Source organism: Neoarius graeffei, chromosome 7 (genome assembly GCF_027579695.1).
Source record: "Neoarius graeffei isolate fNeoGra1 chromosome 7, fNeoGra1.pri, whole genome shotgun sequence".
Classification (NCBI taxonomy): Eukaryota; Metazoa; Chordata; class Actinopteri; order Siluriformes; family Ariidae; genus Neoarius; species Neoarius graeffei.
In genome coordinates, this window is record NC_083575.1 from 82694879 (window position 1) to 82721905 (window position 27027).

The window sequence follows — 27027 nt, forward strand, 5'->3', positions numbered from 1 at the left end:
TCTGGGTATGTTGTATGTCGTTCTGGGTACGGGTGTCTGCTAAATGCCTGTAATGTAACGTAATGAAAAGTGCATGACATCCCCTGTAAAGAGCTACACATTGATGTTTTTATAAAAAAAAATACAAATGAATGCCATTACCTCAGTGGAACGAAAGAGAGAATCATTTTCATACCTACACATGAAGAGTGTCATATCAATGCGCACTGGTGCTCAGAGCGTGCAGTGTGCACTGCAGCATGCAACACACGCACAGTGCCATTAGGACTAACTACCGTGTACCTGTTCCTGATTAGAATGCAATCACAGCACATACAAATATTCATCATCATTTTTTTCCTATAAGGCACATTTCTGGCCCTAGAGCATTTCTGTCTGGATAGAGTGGAAAATCTTGTGTCCAGTATTCACATTAATCCCAATGTCTTCATCATCATTCTTCTAGCCTGTTGGGTGTCTATGCCCAACAGGGATTCTATCCTCATCCATATTGTCCTAGATATTCTACTATCAAACAGAATCTGTTTCTGAAGTGCACTATTTTCCATTCTGCATACAGTGCGTGTACAATGTACTTGAGATGTTGTACAACCCAGATTCCAAAAAAGTTGGGACAAAGTACAAATTGTAAATAAAAACGGAATGCAGTGGTGTGGAAGTTTCAAAATTCCATATTTTATTCAGAATAGAACATAGATGACATATCAAATGTTTAAACTGAGAAACTGTATCATTTAAAGAGAAAAATTAGGTGATTTTAAATTCCATGACAACAACACATCTCAAAAAAGTTGGGACAAGGCCACGTTTACCACTGTGAGACATCCCCTTTTCTCTTTACAACAGTCTGTAAACGTCTGGGGACTGAGGAGACAAGTTGCTCAAGTTTAGGGATAGGAATGTTAACCCATTCTTGTCTAATGTAGGATTCTAGTTGCTCAACTGTCTTAGGTCTTTTTTGTCATATCTTCCATTTTATGATGCGTCCAATGTTTTCTATGGGTGAAAGATCTGGACTGCAGGCTGGCCAGTTCAGTACCCGGACCCTTCTTCTACGCAGCCATGATGCTGTAATTGATGCAGTATGTGGTTTGGCATTGTCATGTTGGAAAATGCAAGGTTTTCCCTGAAAGAGACGTCGTCTGGATGGGAGCATATGTTGCTCTAGAACCTGGATATACCTTTCAGCATTGATGGTGTCTTTCCAGATGTGTAAGCTGCCCATGCCCCACACACTAATGCAACCCCATACCATCAGAGATGCAGGCTTCTGAACTGAGCGCCGATAACAACTTGGGTCGTCCTTCTCCTCTTTAGTCCGAATGACACGGCGTCCCTGATTTCCATAAAGAACTTCAAATTTTGATTCGTCTGACCACAGAACAGTTTTCCACTTTGCCACAGTCCATTTTAAATGAGTCTTGGCCCAGAGAAGACGTCTGCGCTTCTGGATCATGTTTAGATACGGCTTCTTCTTTGAACTATAGAGTTTTAGCTGGCAATGGCGGATGGCACGGTGAATTGTGTTCACAGATAATGTTCTCTGGAAATATTCCTGAGCCCATTTTGTGATTTCCAATACAGAAGCATGCCTGTATGTGATGCAGTGCCGTCTAAGGGCCCGAAGATCACGGGCACCCAGTATGGTTTTCCAGACTTGACCCTTACGCACAGAGATTCTTCCAGATTCTCTGAATCTTTTGATGATATTATGCACTGTAGATGATGATATGTTCAAACTCTTTGCAATTTTACACTGTCGAACTCCTTTCTGATATTGCTCCACTATTTGTTGGCGCAGAATTAGGGGGATTGGTGATCCTCTTCCCATCTTTACTTCTGAGAGCCGCTGCCACTCCAAGATGCTCTTTTTATACCCAGTCATGTTAATGACCTATTGCCAATTGACCTAACGAGTTGCAATTTGGTCCTCCAGCTGTTCCTTTTTTGTACCTTTAACTTTTCCAGCCTCTTATTGCCCCTGTCCCAACTTTTTTGAGATGTGTTGCTGTCATGAAATTTCAAATGAGCCAATATTTGGCATGAAATTTCAAAATGTCTCACTTTCGACATTTGATATGTTGTCTATGTTCTACTGTGAATACAATATCAGTTTTTGAGATTTGTAAATTACTGCATTCCATTTTTATTTACAATTTGTACTTTGTCCCAACTTTTTTGGAATCGGGGTTGTATGTAACAGAAGTCACAGATTGGGAGAGTATGTGTTAGTTCATGTAGTCGGGTGTTGGAGATCTTGAAGCTCCAATCTATTTCTCCTTCCACCTGAGTGCTTAAGCATTTTTTTTTTCAAATTCAATAAACAAAAACTTCATACAAAACATCCAACAAAATAATTTCTGCTTAGAATGTAAACAAACCAGCAAAGTGACAATAGCAATTTGTGAAAAATGTGATAATTACTGAAGAATAAAAAGAGATACGTTCTTTCCATCAAATATGTTCATTCCATAGTTTGTTGCTTTTTTGTATTTTTTTTGGGGGGGGTTTGTTTTTGAGTAGAGTTTTTATTTTGTCCTCGGTTGGTTCAGCAACACACTCCACCATTTTGTTTTTCTCTACTCACGGTATATGAGCTGATATCCTACTAGTAGAGTAGCCAATCAAAGCGCGCAATTGCTCATATCCAGTGCATGAGTATAGAATATTATATTATGTATGTCCATACATACATCCATTATCAGTAACTGCTTATCCCAGCTGACTATGATCGAGAGGCGGGGTACACCCTGGACAAGTCGCCAAGTCATTGCAGGGCTGACACCGAGACAAACAACCATTCACACTCACATCTACGGTCAATTCAGAGCCACCAATTAGCCTAACTTGCATGTCTTTGGACTATGGGGGGAAACCGGAGCACCCGGAGGAAACCCATGCAGACATGGGGAGAACATGCAATCTCCATACAGAAAGGCCCTCGATGGTCACTGGGCTCGAACCCAGAACCTTCTTGCTGTGAGGCGACAGTGCGAACCACTACACCACCGTGCTGCCCCTATTATAATTCTCTGTACTCTGCATCCAACATTACCAAGCCTTGTATTTTGCATTGCTTTTCTGATTTTGACCCTGTGTGTTTTTTTAGACTTTGAGTATTGTCATTGCCTTGGGTATCCCGTCTGTGCCTCACTCGATCCCTGTCTGTTCAACGACTCTGCCTTTGTCTAACAACTTGGATCTGTTTCCCAGCATGATTGTTAATAAAACCCTTCCTGCGATTACATGACAAAGAAACTTCTCTTCTGAAAGCCAAGCACCACTAATTACAGCACAGAGCACATCTGGGATTTGAACCCAAACCTCCCACATCTACAGCAGTAAAGTGTGAAAGAGGCTGTATCCAGAAACAATGTATCCTAATTAACAGAACCAATACTGTCAGACAAATAACTCTACAAACGCTAGGCAGAGGGAGTGCTGTAGAAACTTAGCAGGGGGTTCACTGTGTCATTTCTACAGGATCAGATTTAATCTGTTTATAGTGGAGATCATTAGGGCAGCAGCAATCAGCGTTATGCAGTAAAGAAGGCCACCGACATCGGCCTGCTGCTGCGAGGCCCTCGCTTACTTGCCGTTCCTCTATCTATCTTGCAGGCCATCTATGGTGGTTAATATATATGCATGAGCTTTTGTTTGATCTCCCACATCTCCTGCCCTCCACTCTCTCTCTTTCTCTCGCTCAATCTTGGCTCTATCTTTCTATCCCCCCCTTCCTCCCTCTCTCTCACACATCTTTGATCTCCTCTCCCATTGCTCCTTTCCAGCTCATATCAGCCTACATTCTATGGATTGTGGACTGTGTGTGTGTGTGTGTGTAGATGAAGCAATACATCACAGCAACTCTTGTGTTAACATATACATGGATATAAAAGCAGAGATAATGATCAGACTTCACTTATGTGCGTCTCCGTGTGTATGAACAAACATGTTTGCGAGCGTGAATGTGTATACTATGTGAGATACCACTATGGATATGTTGAAATGGCGCACTGTTGCCTTCACTTGCTAATAGAGTTATCATAAACATCAATTCAATATCCAATATACACAAGTCATAAAGTGGTTTAACAAACAATTGATAGTTTCCATCACCTGCTGATTCATGCAATTGTCCAATCAGCCAATCACGTCGCAGAGGGTCAATGCATAAAATGATGCAGATACACATTGAGGGCTTCAGTTAATTAACATTCACTCTAAACATCAGAACCAGGAAAAGTATGATCTCAGTAATTTGGTAATGTGGTCATTGGTCTTAAACTGCTGATCCCTCAGGTTTGCACACAAACGTCTCTAGAGTTTGTTAAGAATGATGGGGGGACATCCAGTGAGCAGCAGTTCAGTGGGCGGGAATGCTTTGTCAACGAGAGAGGTCAGAGTGAAATGACTAGACTGATTGGAGTTGACAGAAAGGCTACGGTAGCACAAATAACCACATCTTACAGCCATGGTAAGCAGAAAAGCATCCCAGGATAGTAGTGGTAGTTTACTGCCTGTTTATTTTAAAAAAATAAAATAAATAAATAATAATTTTATATATATACACACGCACACACACAGTGGTGCTTGAAAGTTTGTGAACCCTTTAGAATTTTCTATATTTCTGCATAAATATGACCTAAAATATCAAACAGATTTTCACCCAAGTCCTAAAAGTAGATAAAGAGAACCCAGTTAAACAAATGAGACAAAAATATTATACTTGGTCATTTATTTATTGAGGAAAATGATCCAATATTACATATCTGTCAGTGGCAAAAGTATGTGAACCTTTGCTTTCAGTATCTGGTGCGACCCCCTTGTGCATCAATAACTGCAACTAAACATTTCCGCTAACTGTTGATCAGTCCTGCACACCGGCTTGGAGGAATTTTAGCCCATTCCTCCGTACAGAACAGCTTCAACTCTGGGATGTTGGTGGGTTTCATCACATGAACTGCTCGCTTCAGGTCCTTCCACAACATTTCAGTTGGATTAAGGTCAGGACTTTGACTTGGCCATTCCAAAACATTAACTTTATTCTTCTTTAACCATTCTTTGGTAGAACGACTTGTGTGCTTAGGGTCATTGTCTTGCTGCATGACCCACCTTCTCTTGAGATTCAGTTCATGGACAAATGTCCTGACATTTTCCTTTAGAATTTGCTGGTATAATTCAGAATTCATTGTTCCATCAATGATGGCAAGCTGTCCTGGCCCAGATGCATCAAAACAGGCCTAAACCATGATACTACCACCACCATGTTTCACAGATGGGATAAGGTTCTTATGCTGGAATGCAGTGTTTTCCTTTCTCCAAACATAACACTTCTCATTTAAACCAAAAAGTTCTATTTTGGTCTCATCCGTCCACAAAACATTTTTCCAATAGCCTTCTGGCTTGTCCACGTGATCTTTAGCAAACTGCAGACGAGCAGCAATGTTCTTTTTCGAGAGCAGTGGCTTTCTCCCTGCAACCCTGCCATGCACACCATTGTTGTTCAGTGTTCTCCTGATGGTGGACTCATGAACATTAGCCAATGTGAGAGAGGCCTTCAGTTGCTTAGAAGTTACCCCGGTGGTCCTTTGTGACCTCACCGACTATTACAAGCCTTGCTCTTGGAGTGATCCTTGTTGGTCAACCGCTCCTGGGGAGGGTAACAATGGTCTTGAATTTCTTCTATTTGTACACAGTCTGTCTGACTGTGGATTGGTGGAGTCCAAACTCTTGAGATGGTTTTGTAACCTTTTCCAGCCTGATGAGCATCAACAATGCTTTTTCTGAGGTCTTCAGAAATCTCCTTTGTTTGTGCCATGATACACTTCCACAAACATGTGTTGTGAAGATCAGACTTTGATAGATCCCTGTTCTTTAAATAAAACAGGGTGCCCACTCACACCTGATTGTCGTCCCATTGATTGAAAACACCTGACTCTAATTTCACCTTCAAATTAACTGCTAATCCTAGAGGTTCACATACTTTTGCCACTCACAGATATGTAATATTGGATCATTTTCCTCAATCATAAATGACCAAGTATAATATTTTTGTTTCATTTGTTTTACTGGGTTCTCTTTATCTACTTTTATGCTCAGGTGTTTAGGACTTGTGTGAAAATCTGTTTGATATTTTAGGTCATATTTATGCAGAAATATAGAAAATTCTAAAGGGTTCACAAACTTTCAAGCACCACTGTGTGTGTATATACACACACACACACACACACACACACACACACATTTATACACATACATACATACATACATACACACATCCCTGTATATGTTTGATGCATGACACGGTATGCTGTCGGTGTTTGGTGGTGAAACAAAGTCGGGATCGCATTTGGCTTCAGTTGTCGTTTCTCCCTCATGTCTCACTTCTTCTCAGTGATTTTTTTTGTCATACAAGTCCTCCACAAAACAATTTTCTGCAAAATGCTCACTGCACAATTTTGCTGCTTTTTCCAGGAGTAAAGTTTTCTCGCTTTACTTGATGAAGCCACTCGGACAAACGTCTTGGATCCAAGACGGAAAGAGGAAGACTTGCGCTACCCTCATTTTTGTCTCCTAATACACCCATGTATCTGGCTAATCCAGTATGGCAGTGTTTGTGGAAATGACCCAGCGGACAGATGTTACAATTTGAACATGTTTTTTAAACTAAAGTCCACTTATTTTTTTTTTGTCTTGAACATCTTGTAATAATGTATGAGGATGACATTTCATAACCCTGTAATTTCAAAATGTCCCGGTTAATAGCTTTAACCCTGTTCATTGATTATATTACTATAATACTGCAACAATTTTGTATTCCATCCATCTCCAAATATCGATGAGCCAACACTATATTCATTTGTATGACAGGAAACAGTGTCAGAAATACAACTAACTAGCGAATGCTTAATTATAACTTAAAGTATCTGAGAAATATGTAAAGGCAGCATCAGTTGGCATGTAATGCATGGTCTTCATCTTCTTTTGGCTGCTCCCGTTAGGAGTCCCCACAGCACACCATTGTCAGTAGTAGGTCATTGCAAGTAGATTATGGATTAAGGTCAGGAAGTTCAGGTTACCAAATGGAATGTAAAACTAATCGTTTTTCTAATTTTGTGTCAGTTAAGTATTCAGAATATTTGCGTTAACTACTTTGTAATTGTTTTTGGATGTTGTGCATCAACCTGTAATTCATCATTTAACTGCAAGAGGTCTAAATAAACATATTTATCATCATGATCCTCATATCCATCATTCATGTTTCCAGTTGAGAGTACGCTGTGTGCATTTTGGCTGCCACTTCTTACTGGAGCTTTTTATGTTTATTTTTCCCCTTCCCTTTGTTTTTATCTTTATGTTTGTATAGTTTGAAGTTTGTTTGTTTTTTTAGCATGTTTCGTCCTCCGGCTGTGGCGCAGCTCCAGGCCCAGTTTTGGGCGTCGGTTTCCTTCAAGCCTTGGCCCACCATGGGTGATGCCTGTACTCCTTGCTATGGACTGCAGGGAGCTTGTTGCTCTTTTAACATCGGGGTTATCCAGCGTCCTGTGCGGCGGTGCTTCTGCGCTTGGTGCGGTGTTCCGAGCAATGTTGCCCGGTGGTCTCGCGGTGGCTGTGCAGGTGGCTTGGGACATACCAGCGCTCTGTGTGGCAGTGCTTCGGCGCTCACTTTGTGGATCCATGGTGCGGTGTTCCGAGTGATGTTGCCTGGTGGTGTCACAGTGGCTATGCAGGCAGTGTAAGATTTATCTTTGTGCACCTTTTGGTGGGACTGTGGGTAGCTATGCCATTGGAATTACATCCTGATCCTTTTTTGGTTTACTTTTTTTTCCTCCCCTAATTGTAAAGCAACCTTAAGTGTGAGAAAGGCGCTATATAAATTGAACTAATTATTATTACTTGATTTGGCATAGGTTTTTACACCAGATTCCCTTCTTGACACAACCCTCCACAATCAATCTGGGCTTGGGACTGGCACTAAGTATACACCAGCTTGTGCAACCCCAATGGCTGGGTATTTTACCTAATCTGTCTTTGAACTCTCGGAGGAAACCCACATAGACACACACGGTTGCTACATGCCCCAATACACAATCCTCCTTGGTCTTCTTTTCCTACAAGTTATTCCCCAAAATCCCCAAAGCTGTAATTCATGAATGGTCCACTCCACATACAATCTGTCGGTCTCCATTTGATCACAAAACAATAAAGGTTTCCCGAATCAACATTTCAGCAACTTCAAATCAATATTAGTGTCCCCTGCTGCCCGTTTTCTGAATTGAGCTGAAAAGTTCGTCTACTCCACCAAGATTGAAAATCACGTGATTGCATTCCTGCACGCTGATTGGCCAAAGCTCGAAACAGTGTTTAGTGAACCTTACACACCGTGCTGTTTTACCTATAGACTGTGTCCTACTTGTTTAATTTCCAACCCTTCCATACCATGACACGGTGTGTTGTGAGTCTTTAGTCTTGTTTTTGTTACTTGTTGTGACACGTCACATTCAAAACATTGGTTCATGGTTTCTTGCAGACAAATTCAACATCACTCAGTTTCAACCAGTCAGCGCAGCAACATGTGCATCATGTGATTTCCAAAATGGCAGCACCGGTGGAGTAGACTGGAACTTTTCTTCATAGTTGAAAAAACTGACCATTTGGATCAACATTATCGACTTGAATTGAATAACATGTTGGGCTGAGTAATCTTTATTGATTCATGATCAAAATAAGGTTGGTAGACTGGCTATGGAGCTAGCAGTTTATGAAATACATGACTTCTAACATGAGAACCCCCAGCTTTGAGATTTTTCAGTGTCATAACTTGTAGGAAAATAAGACCGAAGAGGATTGCATATTAAGGCATGTCGTGACTGTGATAGACACGGGGAGAACATGTAAACTCCACCAGAAAGGCCCCTGTCAGCCATAAGGTTCGAATCTGGAACCTTCTTGCTGTGAGGCAACAGTGCTAACCCACTGCACCAACATGCCACCCTGAGCTTATGACAAATCTGTGTGTTTTAAATGAACAGGGGCAATGCAGTTGGTTTTTATATGCAAGACATAAAAAAAGAAAGAAAGAAATGCTGTGACCTCTAGCCCCACCTGGAAGGTAGAAGAACGTTACCTTGAGCATAACTTCTGATTTGAAGTCATGCAAATTACAAATTTGCAGTGTGAAATCAGGTTGAATTTGAATGAAAGCACTTACAAAGCACTCTTGGTGCTCTTGAGAGTGTGTCTGAACACATTTGTCTTCTTCTATCTTGACAATGGCCAAATGTTTGTTGGCTTCTGTTCTGGCTCAGATGAGCAGCGCACCATCAGTGCATCAGAAATAAGCCCAGTGTGAGGCCAGGAGCACACAGTTCTAAAACAGCCCAGTCACACTCTGAGACAAGAGAAATTACTGTATGATTACCCATGATACCATTCCACAGGTAGGCATGACACATTCATTAAAGCAGCGGACAGTGGATAATTGCTTTCTACTGACAACAAGTTGCATGGCCGATAATAGTCTTGACGTTTTAACGGCTCCCTATGGGAGGTAAATGAGCACTAAAAGGATGAGAAATCTTATCAGCATTCACCACGTCTCTCTTCTTCTCGTTTAATTCTCTCTTTCGTTATTCCTTTCCTCATCTATTTTGCATTCTCCAATCGAATTGCAAGTAATATATAGCCCCGTTAAGTGTTGTATGCGTTTGTACTGGGCCAGGAACTAATTTGCTAATTGAACCTTGAAGAAAACAAAACAATGGCTTTCCAGTAGGTTTAAGCCCAGGATTACACACTACATGCTACACACATATACAGTACACCTATACAGATGCTTAGAATGTCTAACCAAAATCTGTTGATCTCCAGATAAGACCTTGAGTAAACTTTGAAAGGTCAACACAGGAAGAGTGCAAGAAGGAAGAATTTCCCATGATGCGCCATCTCTCCACTCTGGAGAACTTCTAATCAGAACTGTCGGGGGGGGGCAGGACCCACTCCACCCCGACATCCCCCAGCACATCCCAAGGCAAGGCATCAAGAAGCCATCTTCTTTCTACAATCAGACCCCTGTCACCCTCTTCTCGAACTCTGCCTTTGGCTCTCCTCCTTATTCTCCCTCTGCCTCTTGTTCTTCCTGTTCACTTATTCATGCAGACTCAGTGGGTTCACTTATTCATGTGAGCTTGCCATGCTTAGTGCCGGAGCTGCAGGCGAGAAGGAAATGGTGCTCAGATGAAACATGAAACGCAAAGGCTCTGTTCAGGATGTCGAAACACTGGATGGTAAAAGTTTATATTTTATATATATATATATATATATATATATATATATATATATATATATATATATATAAACCTCCGACTGTCTATTGTCAGACAAATGCAGGGTATAAAGTTTGGCATGGTGACTGTTTTCAGGTCACTTGCTGTGATAGTAATATAGTCATCATCTTAAAAAGCCTAGTGAGCCTGTAGGTGTTCTTGGAGATTGGAGAAAACAGTTTTAAAAGTGATTCTCTCTCTCACACACACAAAACACAGACAATTTTGCTCAAATAGCTTTGTGATCCAGAAATGGGGATCAAGCAAACACATCCCAGCTGATGGCACTTAAAGGCTCTGAAACAGAGCATTCTGTAAACTCATCATGTCTGCTGGAGCACACAGGGAAGGAACGTTGATACTACTTGCACCACTGGGAATGAAACAGTCAAGAACATCACAAAGCCCCATATGGATCTCTATCAAATGTCTTGCATGCAGGGATCCCAAGAGATGCAATGTTCTAAGCAAAGGGAAATTAGTTTCTTTTGTAGATCCAATTTTATACCAAGTGTCCATGCTGCATATTACAAATCCATGTTGTTTAAACCCATACTGTGGACATTATAGTAATAAGTAGTAGTCCAGGGAAGATCGACGTGAACAAACTAGCTAGGTATCAACATAGAGAGTTCACTGTTTTCATTCATTTATTCTTTCATCTTCAGTAACCACTTTATTCTGGTCAGGGTTGCAGTAGATCTGGAGCCTATCCCAGGAACACTGGGTGGTAGGTCAGAATACAGACTGGATGGGAGGTCAGTCCATCCCACAGGCATTCTCTACTTTCACATACCCATAATGCCTTGCGCCTTGGGGGATAACCAGGCACTATATTTGTTTACTAAGCCACACCTAAGTAATTTCTTCAAATTCACTTGGGAAAAATGACTTTTGCTGTGCACAAACTTCAAACTTCAAATAAGGAATCCTGACTTAAAGTTTTATAGAATACCCAAAGCAGCTAAGCGTCAAAAAGTGTGGTTAGACAGAATTTGCAGTCAAAATTTTACACCGACAGACAACACGCGACTGTGTTCTGCACACTTCAGTGATGGAGTAAAGTCTGATGATCCGAATCAAAAAGCCTTCAACCCGTCTGTCTTTGTGTTTAGTCATAAAAAGTGCAAAAATCAAAAAACAAGGACAAGTCAAAGAACTGAAAAGGACGACTTTATTGAAGGATCATCTCCCAAAACAAAGCACAAATGATACAGTGTATGTACCGTAAGCTGGCATGTCCTTCGCCTTTTAGTGCTTACGTAGGTAGATCGAAGGTAGTATTTGACCCTGTAGCCCTAAGAGCTTCCTTTAACAGCCCAAAGATTGTTGTAATCTGGTAGCATAATGAGCTTGAGGAAAATCAGAGTGAAAGAATTAAAATCAAATTAAACTTATAAAATAAATTTGACAGTTCTGCTGTGTTTACAGTACTTACTTGACTAAGTGAATTCCTTGCTTGTGTTCCCATGCATGAAGCGTTTTGTATTTTCTTACAGCTTTCTCGTCGTAACCAGCACCCAGCAAAAATGATTTCACTGTGGATTCTTCTATGATCACTGTTAATCTTTCAAAGCTCTTCTGCCAATCTTTTAACTTCTGCAGATAAGTAATTGTTGGAACACCCACGTTTTTACCGATTGATTTCTCAAAGCCCACAGAAAAGGCTTTGCAGATATTTCTTTAAGCTTTGGTTTAGTTAGTTTTGACACTTCTTTGAAGGTTTTAGGGAGATTTAAATTCGAAAGATTATGGTCAGTGTGTGATGCTATGTTGTTTTAGTTTGTTTATATTTTGGGAGTAAAGCATTATATAGTCAATAAGGCAATTTAGATGCAAGATATAAGATACAAGATGCCTTTATTGTCACCGTACAAGTACAGTGAGATGTCGTTTGGAACAAGCCAGTGGATGCTCAGTTAAATTTACTAAGTATTTTAAAAAAAAGCAATATACATGAATATATAGAGCCAGTCAAGTGCCATGGGCTGTATTGCACAATAATATAGCAGCAGTGAGTGAATGGAGGTGTGCTGTTCAGACCTGTGGATTAGTTGGAGGGGGCAGTGAGTGCTGAGAATTCAGTAGTGTAATGGCCATGGGGTAAAAACTGGTCCTCAGCTGGGTTGTGCGGGCATACAGGGTTCTGTTGTACTTTCTGGATGGCAGAGGGGTACAGTCTCTGTGTCCAGGGTGAGTTGGGTCCTTGACAATATTTTTGCCTCTGCGGGTGCACCAGGTGTGATGGATTTCTTCGAGTGATGGAAGTGGAGTGCCTGTGATCCGCTGAGCTGTTGGGTCGTCTTGTCCTCCAAGGTGCAGCACGAGTACCACACAGTGATGCAGTACATGATCACTGATTCTATGGTGCACCTGTAGAAGTTCATCAGCAACTGTTGGGGCAGTTGTGCTTTCCTCAGGGTCCTCAGGAAGTGAAGCCTCTGAAGACCTTTTTAGCCAGTGCTGAAGTGTTTGTGGCCCATGACAAGTCTTGGCTGATGTGTTTGCCAAAAAATCGGAAGTTCTGGACTACCTCCACCCTCTCGCCGCTGATGCTGATAGAATGGTGGCCTCCATGCATTGTCTCCTGAAGTCCACAATGAGTTCTGTTATCTTTCTGGAGTTCAGGATGAGGTTGTTGTCTTGACTCCAGCACTCCAGTTTCTTGACCTCTTCCCTGTAGGCTAACTCATTGTAATCTGAGATCAGACCTATCATGGTTGTGCCATCTGCAAACTTGATGATGATGTTGGAATTATGTATGGGTTTGCAGTCATGTGTGAAGAGGGAGTAAAGGAAGGGGCTGAGCACACATCCCTGCGGTACTTCAGTATTCAGAGTGATAGAGGTGGAGGTGTGTTTACTCATGCATACGATCTGTGGTCTGTTGGTGAGAAAGTCCAGAATCCAATTACATAGGTGTGTGTTCAGTCCAAGGTTATTCAGTTTGATGGCCAGTTTAATGGGGGGGGTATTAAAGGCAGAGCTGTAGTCAGTGAACAGCATTTGCACATGACTGTCCTGCCGCTGCAGGTGTTGCAGGGCAGTATGAAGGGTCAGTGAAATGGCATCCTCCATTGACCTGTTTGACCTGTCTGCAAATTGGTGTTGGTCGGGGGTGGGGTTGATGTGTGCTTGGACCAGCTGCTCAAAGCACTTCATGACAATGGGGGTCAGGGCCACTGGGTGATAGCTGTTCAGGGTCCTGACCACCGCCTGTTTTGGGACAGCTAATACTGGTGGACTTGAGGCAGGTGGAGACCGTGGCCTGTTCCAGGGAGATGTTGAACAGGCTGGTGAAGACTGCAGTCAGTTGATTTGTGCAGTGTTTCAGTACCCGTCCTAGGACACCATCAGGTCTAGCCACTTTATTAGGGTTGATGTGGCTGAGGGCCCGTCTCACCTCATGTGAGGTAAGCACCAGTGCATTTGGTGGGGCCTCCTGCAGGGTCAGCTTGGTGTGGTGGTATCTCTGATACCTCTCTTTAGGTTGGACCTAGCTGTTGAGTAGGCCTCTGGATCACCAGTGCGTAAGGCATTGTCACATACAGTAGTTTCAGCAGCTTTTGAACTTCCCTGTTCATCCATGGTTTATGGTTGGGGAATGTGCGGATGTTCTTGAAAGTGGTAACATTGTCCATGCAGAAGTTAATGTAAGCTGAAACTAAAGAGGCATAGTTGTTTAAGTCCATGTGGTTGTCCTGAGTAGATTCCTGTATGAACAAATCCCAATTTGTGTCATCAAAACAGTCTTGTAGTCTGGTCATGGCTCCCTTCAGGTCAGGCTCTGATAGTCTGCACAGTGGGCTTTGTTCTGATGATGATGGGTTTGTATGCTGGGGTCAGGAACAAAGAAATATGATCAGAACATCCAAGGTGGGGGACGGGAAACACTTTGTACCCATTTGTTACATTACAGTATATGTTAAGTATATACTGTAATATATAGGTCTTACACTTCAGTGTGATAAATTCCAGATCCGCTGAGCAGTATTGTTCAGTAATGACTGTGGAAGTGCACCAGGGGTTACTCACATACTGTAAATGCACACACTGCCACCTTTATCCTTTTCGGATTCAACAGTCCAGTCCACCCAGTAAACAGTCCAGCCAGGTAGCTCAATAGCGGAGTTGGGGATGTTAGCATTTAGCCAGGTTTCCATGAAAAGTGAAGCACAGGTGTTCATCTTTTGCAATGAAATCCTCAGCCTCAGCCCATCTATCTTGTTCACTATGGACTGGGTGTTTGCGATGAACAGGCTGGGTAGAGAAGGTTTATTCTGGGAGTTTTTTTAGCCTAACATGAACGCCAGCTCTCTTGCCCCACTTCTACTTCTGGTTCCATCTCCGCCTGTGCCACCGGGTGATAATCAAGGTAGGCACCAATGTGCTGAGTAGCTCCTCCGGGATGTTAGGAAGTGGCAGTGGAATGAAACTTTTTAAATCAATATTCCAAATTTCCTCTGGACTGTAAATTGCACAATCCTACCATAATTGTAAACAGTTGCTCAGTAGTAAACTAACATGCATACAATAAAAAAAAAAAAGCCTCTGCATGGGGAGCTGCGGGCCATTGCGTCTGTGCGTGCTGCCATCTTGAAAGTCTAGACTCACCAATTTATCCACCAGCATATTGTGAAGTGGGAATAAATACAGTACAGAACCCAGAGGAAACCCTACATGAACAAAATGCGAAAACACCGTACATACAGTAACCCAAGCCTAGGATCGAACCAGGGACCCTGCAGCTCCACAATGATGTTCTTGGCACTAAATTTCAATGTCAAGCACAGATGCAGCACACTGAACAATAAGTTTTGACCTGATGCCAAGCCAGCCTTGACTTAAGAATCCTTTCTTGACTTTCTCAGATCATCAGCTGTCATCCAGTCAGAAAAACAAGAAGTCCCTTAGCTAGAACTGTGAATTATGCAGTATACTCTTTTCCCCCTAAAAGTTGGCAAACAGATTTGCAACAATGAAATGGTGGAGAAACTGGTGATCTGCTCCAGCTTTGGGCTTGTGTCCCAGTGGGATCATGTGTATGTTTTCCCAATGTCTGGGCACAACTGGGTAAAATTCATGATCACATGATGGCAGACTGTCTGATTTTTGCACTGTGACAATAGAACAGCCTGACTGGTGCTCACATTTGGGGAGTTTACAACATAGGAAGCCATGGCCTAATGGTTTGAGAAGCAGCTTTGGGACCAAAAGGTTGCCAGTTTGATTCCCTGGACCAGCAAGAATGGCTTGAGCAAAGCACCTAATCATACTTGCCAACCCTCCCGATTTCGGCGGGAGGTTCCTGATTTTAGCCTCCGCCTCCCGATCGTATTTGTTAAAAACTGGATAATCTCCCAGTTTTGGGAAATCCCTACCGTCAAGTTAAAAATACTCCCAATTATGTCCAGTCAGAATCGTATGAGAAACACTGCTGACGTCAACTGATTTTTAACCAATCAACGAACAGAACGACAGTCACTTCCGTAATGTAGGATTCACCCAGGCTGTCCGACATTTTTTACAAGCAGTCATTCATCATGGTCACTAAACCCAATACCAAACGGCAAAAATATGAATGCAAATACCAGGTTGCATGGGAGAATGAATTTCCACGGATAAGCAAATGTTCGACCAGCCAGTTACACATTTCAAGGTAAAGATACCTTAAATCAGAATATAATGGACATTTGAATGTGAAATTAAACTCGTCTTCCATACCATTTCAGAAACAAACTGTACAACTTCTAAAGTGTTTAGTGAAATTTTGCATGACGGAGAATTTGTTTGACGAGTGTATTTGAATAGTGTGGTAGTGTCTTAGTGCTATTTTGAATTTATGTTTGGAAGTTTTAAGTGAAAGTTTACAAGTGAATTATCTGGAAAGTGATTGATTTTGATAGAGTTTTGAGGTTTTAAGTTTACTAGTGAGTGTATTTTGGTCGTACTAAAATTTTGCATTCGAGTGAATTTCTTTGTGGAGTATATTTTGATAGTATGGTAGTATTTATAGCGCCATTTTTAAATTTTGTTTGAAAACTTTCAGTCAAAGTTTAGAAATGAGCAAATTCCTTTGATGCATTCCGATAGGATTTTGATAGGATTTCTAGTGTTTTTTAAAAAATTCTGTTGGAAAGTGTTTAGTGAGAGAGATGCATTTTAGTCGTACTAAGACAGTGCAATATTTATTTAACCCTTTGATGCAAAACATGGGTCAAAAGTGACCCGGCTGAGTTTTTATCTTCTATATCTTTGCAATAAATTAATTCCATCATTCAGTATTCAAGGTATTCCTCAATTAACTTGTTTCTGATCATCATACATCCTTATTTTATTTTTTCCTTTCTTACTTTTTGAATAAAAACCCTTTTTGTATCACTACCCTTCTAATGCACAACATGGGTCAAAAACGACCTGCATTCATTTTCCAGGTTATTTCATGTATGGCTGAGTGTTTCTATGATATACTTTTGAAATAAATTCATTTTGTCATTTACTTTTCCAAATATGCAGTAAATATCTTGTTTTTGTTTAGCACAAATCATCATTTTTATTTTTCCTTTCTTAAGTTATGAACAAGCACAGCTTTTGTAATTCTACATCAAGTTTACACACATGGGTCAGAACCAACCCGCATGCATTTACTCCAGCGTTTGGTGGGAACTGTGAATTGTGCTTGTGCCAGACATTTCACAGCTCAGCACAGCACAGCGCCCTTTGCCCATCTAATACATGTAAGTAATGTTTTTCAATTGTTCTAACATTACCTTAGAAAAAAATCGATTATGTTTAGGTTCCCTTGAGAGTGAGTAGATTACTTGTCAGAAAGTTACAAGTAATTACTATTAGCTACCGAGCTGTTGACATATTCTACTTTAGTTAGCTAATTTTATTGTAGTTGGCTTAGCTAACTACATAGTTAATAAATAAATAACTGGCCCCATTCACTGCTAAAGTAATTACTTGAAACAAATTATTATTATAGTATTAAGACATTTAATTTTAAATCACACTTAGATGACCCATGTGTAGTAATATAAAAAGTATTTTTGTTCATAAAGTAGGAAAGAAAAAATTAAATTAATGATTTATGGTAATTAAAAACAAGATATTTAAAGAATACTTGGAATATTCAATCATAAAATAAATTGATTTCAAAAGATAGAGCAAAGAAAAACTCAGTCAGCATGAAATAACCTGGAAAATGAATGCGGGTCATTTTTGACCCATGTTGTGCATTAGAAGGGGTGTGCATATGTTTTGCATCAAAGGGTTAATTGAGTTGTTACTATTTTGGTCAAATCTTATTAAAATGTAATTTATATATGATATTATAGTTCTCTGTAGTTTTACATGAGCTTACAGAAGGAAAACACATTTGATGCAATCCAATAATACTTTCATTCACTGTGACTATTTTAAGAAATGATAAACATTCTTCTAAAGCATCACTTGTGTGATTTTCTGTGGGTCTCTGTATGCATACAATTTTCAGGCATGAGATTTTTCAGCTAAAAATCTGATTTAAGACTTCCCTTTCATTATTATTATATTAAAATTCAAGACGAGTATTATTTCAGATTTTTCACTCTGAGCTCTCTCATGCCTGATACATGAATCCCATAACCTATAGTAACTGATAGAACAATATCAACAATTCAAAAACTCTTTAATTGTATAAATTGCAAATGGTTTGCAATTAATTGGGATCCACTGTTGTTATCGTTTCAACCGCACATCATACCCTCGTCCAATTGAGAATGTCGTTCACGCACTTTTCTCCCCCATGAGAATTTTGAAAAGTTGGCAAGTATGCCTAATCCCTAGGCTGCTCTGGGTATAATGTACGTTGCTGTGGATAAGAGCATCTGGTAAATGCCTATAATGTCGCTGGGGTTGTACCCTCAAATGTACAGTGGTGCTTGAAAGTTTGTGAACCCTTTAGAATTTTCCATATTTCTGCATATACATGATGTAAAACATCATCAGATTTTCACACAAGTCCTAAAAGTAGATAAAGAGAACCCAGTTAAACAAATGAGACAAAAATATTACACTTGGTCATTTATTTATTGAGGAAAATGATCCAATATTACATATCTGTGAGTGGCAAAAGTATGTGAACCTCTAGGATTAGCAGTTAATTTGAAGGTGAAATTAGAGTCAGGTGTTTTCAATCAATGGGATGACAATCAGGTGTGAGTGGGCACCCTGTTTTATTTAAAGAACAGGGATCTATCAAAGTCTGATCTTCACAACACGTTTGTGGAAGTGTATCATGGAACAAACAAAGGAGATTTCTGAGGACCTCAGAAAAAGCATTGTTGATGCTCATCAGGCTGGAAAAGGTTACAAAACCATCTCTAAAGAGTTTGGACTCCACCAATCCACAGTCAGACAGATTGTGTACAAATGGAGGAAATTCAAGACTATTGTTACCCTCCCCAGGAGTGGTCGACCAACAAAGATCACTCCAAGAGCAAGGCGTGTACTCATCGGCGGGGTCACAAAGGACCCCAGGGTAACTTCTAAGCAACTGAAGGCCTCTCTCACATTGGCTAATGTTAATGTTTGAGTCCATCATCAGGAGAACACTGAACAACAATGGTGTGCATGGCAGGGTTGCAAGGAGAAAGCCACTGCTGTCCAAAAAGAACATTGCTGCTCATCTGCAGTTTGCTAAAGATCACGTGGACAAGCCAGAAGGCTATTGGAAAAATGTTTTGTGGACGTATGAGACCAAAATAGAACTTTTTGCTTTAAATGAGAAGCGTTATGTTTGGAGAAAGGAAAACACTGCATTCCAGCATAAGAACCTTACCCCATCTGTGAAACATGATGGTAGTAGTGTCATGGTTTGGGCCTGTTTTGCTGCATCTGGGCCAGGACGGCTTGCCATCATTGATGGAACAATAAATTCTGAATTATACCAGCAAATTCTAAAGGAAAATGTCAGGACATCTGTCCATGAACTGAATCTCAAGAGAAGGTGGGTCATGCAGCAAGACAACGACCCTAAGCACACAAGTTGTTCTACCAAAGAATGGTTAAAGAAGAATAAAGTTAATGTTTTGGAATGGCCAAGTCAAAGTCCTGACCTTAATCCAATCGAAATGTTGTGGAAGGACCTGAAGCAAGCAGTTCATGTGAGGAAACCCACCAACATCCCAGAGTTGAAGCTGTTCTGTTCGGAGGAATGGATTAAAATTCCTCCAAGCCGGTGTGCAGGACTGATCAACAGTTACCGGAAACATTTAGTTGCAGTTATTGCTGCACAAGGGGGTCACACCAGATACTGAAAGCAACGGTTCACATACTTTTGCCACTCACAGATATGTAATATTGGATCATTTTCCTCAATAAATAAATGACCAAGTATAATATTTTTGTCTCATTTGTTTCACTGGGTTCTCTTTATCTACTTTTAGGACCTGTGTGAAAATCTGATGATGTTTTAGGTCATATTTATGCAGAAATATAGAAAATTCTAAAAGGTCCACAAACTTTTAAGCACCACTGTAGGTCTTCAGAGAATACAGAACCTAATTAATGACAGCTAAGCCATTGCAAGGGATGATAACATCATAATAAAGGGTTAATAAATTAGTAAAACTATGAATTAGTCATATCCTTCATCAGTGATGTAGTAGCACAAACATGGCATAAGGATTCCAAAGCCCATCTGCACAGTCAGTCTCTGAAATGAGACATTAATAACAAACTCATGTTCATTAGACATGCACTGCAGAGGCCAAACAAGGTTACACTTTCCAGAGAGCAGGAAGGAGTGTTCCAGCAGCACACTTATATTAGAGGAAACTTGATGCAAACTGAGCTGGGTGCTTGTGCACATTGGACCATTGGGCCTGAATGGAGCAGAACACCATCTATTAACACCGTCCATCTAATTGAGGCTCGCATCTCGGACATCTCCTGTGCTGAACTTAACAGCCATAAAGCCATTTAAAACCCCACATGTAGCACATCAGCTGGTTGTAATAGGTGTAGCCGTAATTAAAGATCCAATTAGGAAAAGCTGATAGTCTGTGATACGGTAGCAACAGCGGCCATAAACAAAATCAAATTAACCTTACGTGTCGCATCTCTTAGGTGAAGACAGCAATATATTTGTTCAGCATGATGATCTTAAGAGCAGCTATTTGATTAGAATGTTGGTACATCAGACATGGACCCTCTCCTTAATGCAACTTCATTCCAACTGTTCCCAAGGTTAATTAAAATGAACAAGCAAACAAGCATGTAAACCATTCCATCAAGGGCATGCTTATTTACCGTGACAGTCCTGATCCACTTAAAGCGTGATGAATTTAAAAGAACATCTTTTACCCCTCATATACACTAGTGGATATAGGTTCTTGTTATAAATCCCGTTCATAATATGCTCATATTAGAGATGGCACCAGTATCAGTATCATGCTAATAGCACTGAAAATTGGTGGATCTTAGAGTGGATGATGTTAAAAATGGCAAAGATTGGAATTGGATTTGGAAAAGTAACACCTTTATGGAAGTGGAAGCTATGGAAGACAAAGGACGGCCATGTTGCTATGATTTTTCATACCGTTTTCTCGTGATAATTAGAAATTTATTTTGTTATCTCAAGATAAAGCCCGATTCATTTTGTTTTATGAAGCTTAGTTATTTTATGTATTTATATTCATTCATTTATGATCTGTAGTCGTGACAGGTGGTGTTTACAAAGGGTAGGGACTTATTTCCATTTTTCCATCCATTATCCGTAAGCTTATCTTGTGCAGGGTCGCGGGCAAACCAGAGCCTATCCCAGCTGATTATGGGCGAGAGGTGGGGTACGACCTGGACAAGTCACCAGGTCATCACAGGGCTGACACATAAAGACACACAACCATTCACACTCACATTCACACCTACGGTCAATTTAGAGTCACCAGTTAGCCTACCCTGCATGTCTTTGGACTGTGGGGGAAACCGGAGCACCTGGAGGAAACCCACCCGGACATGGGGAGAACATGCAAACTCCACACAGAAAGGCCCCCGTCGGCCACGGGGCTCGAACCCAGAACCTTCTTGCTGTGAGGTAACAGTGCTAACCACTACACCACCATGCCGCCGGCAGGGACTTAATGCAAATTTATGATCCGCACTTATTAATTTGCGCTAGCAGCAGTAGCGCAAATTGTTACTCTCACTCAAGATTTTTCTACTTAATTTTCTTTATTATTATTATTATTATTATTATTATGTTTTTAGGATGCTGCTTCTCCCTCAGTTTTCAACCAGTCATCACCAAAATTCGCATGCTGGGCTGAATTAAGTTGCTATGACTTTTGGTGCTGATCTGGATCATTGAACTGGAATGATCCATGAAAAACAGGCTTCCCCTCCCCCAATCACTTATTTCTACCTCAGTTTTCAAACAATCATCACCAAATTTCACATGAACAATACCTCTGGGCTGATTTACATTGCTATGACTTTTGGTGCTGATCCAGATCACTGAACCAGAACGATCCATGAAAAATGGGCTTTTTTCCCCTCACTAAGCGTCATTCTCTATCTCTTACCATTCCGGATCTTTAGGGTACAGTGACCAGATGTCCCGGTTTGTAAGAAAGAGTGTAAATCACTGTAACTTTAGTCACAGCATCTATCTAGTTGGGAATTCCTTGTTCATGGGGAATAATTGCAATCCTGCGTCCCAATCATGAATAGTGCCTCTCAGTGTAGAGGAGGAACACTCTGATCCGAATATTGTGGCGCGCGTGTGGCCCCGGACATCTAAAGGCATGATTCATTTAGTCTGTCAATAATGAATGAATGAATGAAAAAATAAATAAAAATGTGTAAATAACTATTAAATAAGCTTTGTTATCTTGAGATAACACATTAAATTTTCTTACCACATGAAAACCACATTAAAGGTGGAGTACGAGATTTTTTTCAGGAGTATTTTTTACCATATTGCTTGAAAAGCTCCTCACACCCATGTTGCAAGCAGTACAATAGAAGGTTTGACCCAAAAACGAAATATGTGACCGCTCACCGAATCCAGGGACACATGTCGGCTGAAACGAATCCGAGATAATCGCAAAAGAAGCATTATTTTTCGAAATTTGTGATTTTTGTTTTTTTCCATCATGTGCAAGTTGAGATCTTGAAGAATGCAATCAGTATTTCAGATAATAGATTGTTTTGTTGGAAAAGCATACATTTTTTGTTGCAAATTGTCTCATTTTTGTCAGGACTGTAGCCTGCTGGGGGGTGTGGGGAAATTACCGTATGGGCCATTCACATGATGATTTAAGTCTTTTTTTTCTTCCTCGAATCAGCTGTATGATACGGGCTGAGCGCATGGCTACTTAACCTGCATACAGGCATGTAATTTCACTATGGAATGAGTTACTAAACAGAGCGCAGAGGAGCTGAAACACCGCGAAGCAAACAGACACTCTGTATTTACATCGGAGATCACCATTTCTAGCAAAAAAAACCGCAACCTCGTTTTCCAGACTGAATGGAATACTTGAATGATTGGATGATACACGGACCGTTCTAGGATTACATTCCATCGGAGGCATTGGTGTGTGCAAGGCGCCGTTTCTCTTTCTGATGGGGTAAGTTTATTAATCTAAGGCTGTGTGGTTATTTTTGCATGTAACGGAGAGTGTTGTGGTTTGGTTAAGCCTAGGTCACAACCGGACGTACGATTTTTTGGCCGTGTGACTTTTGGCGTTTCCCAAATCACTGCGGTTTTTTTTTTTGTTCACGGAGAAAGACACGCGTTGGCCGTAAGTTTATCTTGCAACCTGAAAAAAACGTAAGCGCCCGTAGAGTTTGTTTGACATGACAAAGAACCTCTGCGGCCGGTCTGCGGCTCAAAAATCAGCACATCACACGCGCGCTCTTGTGCTTTTCACATACGCGCTCTCGTGCGTTTCATGTGCGCTCTCCGTGCATTTCTTGCGTTTTTTGCATGTAGACCGGCCGTAGGAGCGCGTACTGTATGGCCAGTTGTGACCGAGGCTTTACATGAAACTAGTGTTGTGTTAGTTGTGTTATCATCGTGCTATCTTTCTTTCTTACGGTGTGAGTAATTTTTCAACCATAAAACGTTCAAGTATACTTTAGGACTTATTTTTGTACTTCATAATTGTGTTGGGCATACTTTGCATGGAAGGAAAATTGACGTGGTGATCTTTGTTTACATGAAAGTAGTATCGTGCTAGCTCGTAGGGGGTAGGGCTTTCCTTAATGTCATGCAGATGAGCAGCATTATGTGCCCGCCCTGCACCCAGAGTAGCTGAGATGGAAAACTTTGAGGGCGATTTTCTCCCTTTCCTGTTTTAAGAAGTATACACTTTCAAAAGGCCACACATTCTTCAAATATTGTCAGATCTCCACATGGAAGGCATCATTGGAAAGCTTAGAAACTGTACTTTCTGAATCTGTCAATAACTCAAAATGCCCTGGGCAGACATGTGTCCCTGGATTCTGTGATCTGCCACATATTTTAATCCAGTCTACAGTGTAAAATAAAGGAAAAACGCCATCAAATCCTCAAAATACCTCAAAATGATTGGATACTGACACGTCAATCAGACTGAAGCCCGTGACCCCAAACCCCACCCCCAACCCTCACCGCCCCACCCCCGCCCCTACCTTTGCGCGTACAGTATGTGCAGGGACCACTCCAGGCATTTCAAAGCAACGGATACACAATGTAGGTTTTGCTAAGTTAGCATGATTTGCAAAGTTAGCTGACACGGATTGTTATACTAACGCGTATAGTCGTATTACATCCTTGATGGTAGTTTTTCCATGGTATTTATTTCATGCATACAAACGATTTGTTAGCTTAGCTGTATGTGGCACAAACGATAACTCTTATTTATTGTTTTCTTAGTTATGAAGGCATGGCACAAGCCAGTTCAACACCAATGAAGCATGGGTTTTTGAAACCACCTCCTCCTCCCGTATCCACTATTCGTTCGGATTCACTCTCAGGCTCTGACCTGTAAGTACCATTATGTTCACATAAACATGGTTTGGCAACATGCTTTGGAGGCGCGGGTAGGGAGGGGGGTGGAGACGCTGGGGGAGGGGGAGGAGGGGTGGAGATGCGGGGGGTGGGAGCATGGTGAGGGCGGGCATGTTTCTTTTCAAAATATGGCTTGCGGGAACCGTTATTCCAAAATCTCGTACTCCACCTTTAAGAAAAAAAAAAAAAAAAAAATATATATATATATATATATATATATATATATATATATATATATATATATTGCAAGCACTGCCTTTTCTCAGCTTCTGTAGGAAACATTTGTTGAATGTCAAAAAGAAAGAAAGTATATGGTGAAATTTAATTTCGTGGCACATTACCTGCCCCCAAAATAGTGAGTCGTGATAATTAATCATGCACAATTGTAATTATGAAATACAAAAGGTTGATTTCTGGTCGTCATTGCTGAAACAGACTACGTAAACGGCCCAGGTTGGGGTCTGGTACAGAGATACCACCATATGAATAACACTTTAAACAACACTGAGGGAGTGGGAAGGGGGAAGGGGGGGGGAAGCTGCATCATTCAGGAAAAGTTTCATTTATCAACCCACCAGCAAGCCGTCATGGTGTCTGCTTTATATAGTGGGTTACTCGTAAAGGAGTGAATTTTTTTTCTTTTTTTTTTCTCCACACTCTTCGACACCAACAGAGCTGAAAAAGCCCAGGTTCAGAAACAGATAGTTACCATAATCATATTTATGCTCCCTTTTAACTCATTTTGGCTGAAAATATTCAAGGCATATATATATATATATATATATATATATATATATATATATATATATATATATTAGTGCTGTCAAGCGATTAAAATATTTAATCGCGATTAATGTCGCGACTGTCATAGTTAACCCGCGATTAATCGCAATTTAATCGCACATTTTTGTCACATGAAAAACCATTGTAATTCTCTTATCAGCATAAAAAAGTGAATGGGCTTGCTTTGTACCAATGTTTTTTTTTTTTTTTTATTGCAGAGCATAATACGTCTTGTCACAGCCACTGCAAAGTCGGGCTGGAGCCGCCGATGGGAAAACGAAACCTAAGCCGAGCACCGTGGCTCTTCGTCCCGAGGCGTGGGGCTAGCGTAGCCTGGGCCCGCCCATCCTAAGCGTGACGCAACACGAGGGCCTGTAGCTCGTAGAGCTTTGTCGCGTTAGCCAGACTAGGGCTAGCGCGCCCTGCCCGCGCTGGTTCTTTGGTGGGAGGGAAGAGGACTCTGGCTGTGCGGGGCGTGGCATTACAGTCTAGCTGCTATCGTTTTTCTAAGCAAAGTCTCTTTTCCAAGTTCCTGGCAGTTTCAAAAGCTTAAGAAAAACCTACATCATGTCATGGAGCGTTAATCTCGCGATAAAAAAATCATCGCCGTTAAAATTGAGTCAAGTTAACGCGATAATAACGCGACATTTTTGACAGCACTAATATATATATATATTTTTTTTAGTCTGGAGCCAAAACACATTCATTTAAATCTCTATGAAGGCTTTTTAAAGGACTGGAGCATGCTTGTTGCATTAGAAAAGAAAGAAAGCAACATTAATAACTCTTTTCATTTCCTCTGTGAGGACTGACTGAAGGGGTTCAAGCTCAGCACGAGCACAAAGACGGCTCTGGTGCTGCTACTTACCATCTGGTGATGCTTGTCCTTCACATCATAGACGCTGAGCTTAATGAGGCTGTCCTCGTAGACAGGCCAATCGGGCGACAAACTCACACCAGTCAGGAACAGAGGATCTCTCGTTCCCTGCCAGGAGAGAAAAAGACAACATGGAGTGAGTATCTGTGTGAGAGGGTCGAGGAATCTTAGGGGCTGCTGAGTGAGTTAACAGCTGTGCACAGTTCGCTGCACATACAGGGGCTCCATCCCTGCGTAGAAGAAGAGAGTTCATTTGCAGGAAGTGCCTGAAGGGATAGGAAAAGCAAACGTTCAGGAAACATGGCTACACACTGACTCGGGTGTACTGGAGATGGACAAGCTACATGAGAATTCTGTTCAGTGAGCTTTTATCTAGACCAGGACTCGGGGTGAAAAATGAAGAAAGTCCAGCAGAGAGACACAGGCACCCCACTGAGATAAACCAAAGTCCACTCCAGCTCAAACAGCATCTGTTTATGCTCTGAGACCTCACTCGGTCTGAGACCTGGCCTCTGATCAGTTTCCCAGAATGCCATGCTCCTCTGATGTGGGCATACATGGTGCATTTGTACTAATCCGAGACCCGTTCTCTGGGGAAGCAAGCATTTATTCCAGCACTTCCTCTGGCCAGAGGGTGTGTCAGGAACACAAGATCCTTGAGAGATTGAGCGAAGGGAGATAATGAGGAGCAATTACACACACACACACACACACACACACACACACACACACACACACACACACAGATCTAAATGTCCAGTAAACAACACTCCAATCCATTTACATAAAAAAAAAAATCTCATAGTGTGTGATAATGCTTTGAAACTCTGTTCATGGCTAAAAGCAGATTTGCTCATAATTAGTCAAGCCAGGATCAATAACTGCACAGTCTATCTGTTTATTTATTTGTTTACTGATGTTGCAAACTTTTAGATCTTTCAGAGGTTTTTTTTACAGATTGCGGGGGGGATCAACAGGCTAAAGGCAGCAGGAGGAAACCT

General features: G+C 41.1%; 1 protein-coding gene across 4 annotated transcripts in view; it reads right to left on the minus strand.

Moving 5' to 3' along the window:
* inpp4b (inositol polyphosphate-4-phosphatase type II B) overlaps positions 1-27027 on the minus strand; it is a 538055-nt gene that overhangs the window by 487216 nt on the left and 23812 nt on the right. For all 4 annotated transcript variants that reach the window (XM_060926513.1, XM_060926515.1, XM_060926511.1 and 1 more), the window contains exon 2: positions 26018-26134. In XM_060926513.1, coding sequence (XP_060782496.1) covers positions 26018-26134 — 117 coding nt within the window. The remainder of the gene's footprint in view (positions 1-26017; positions 26135-27027) is intronic.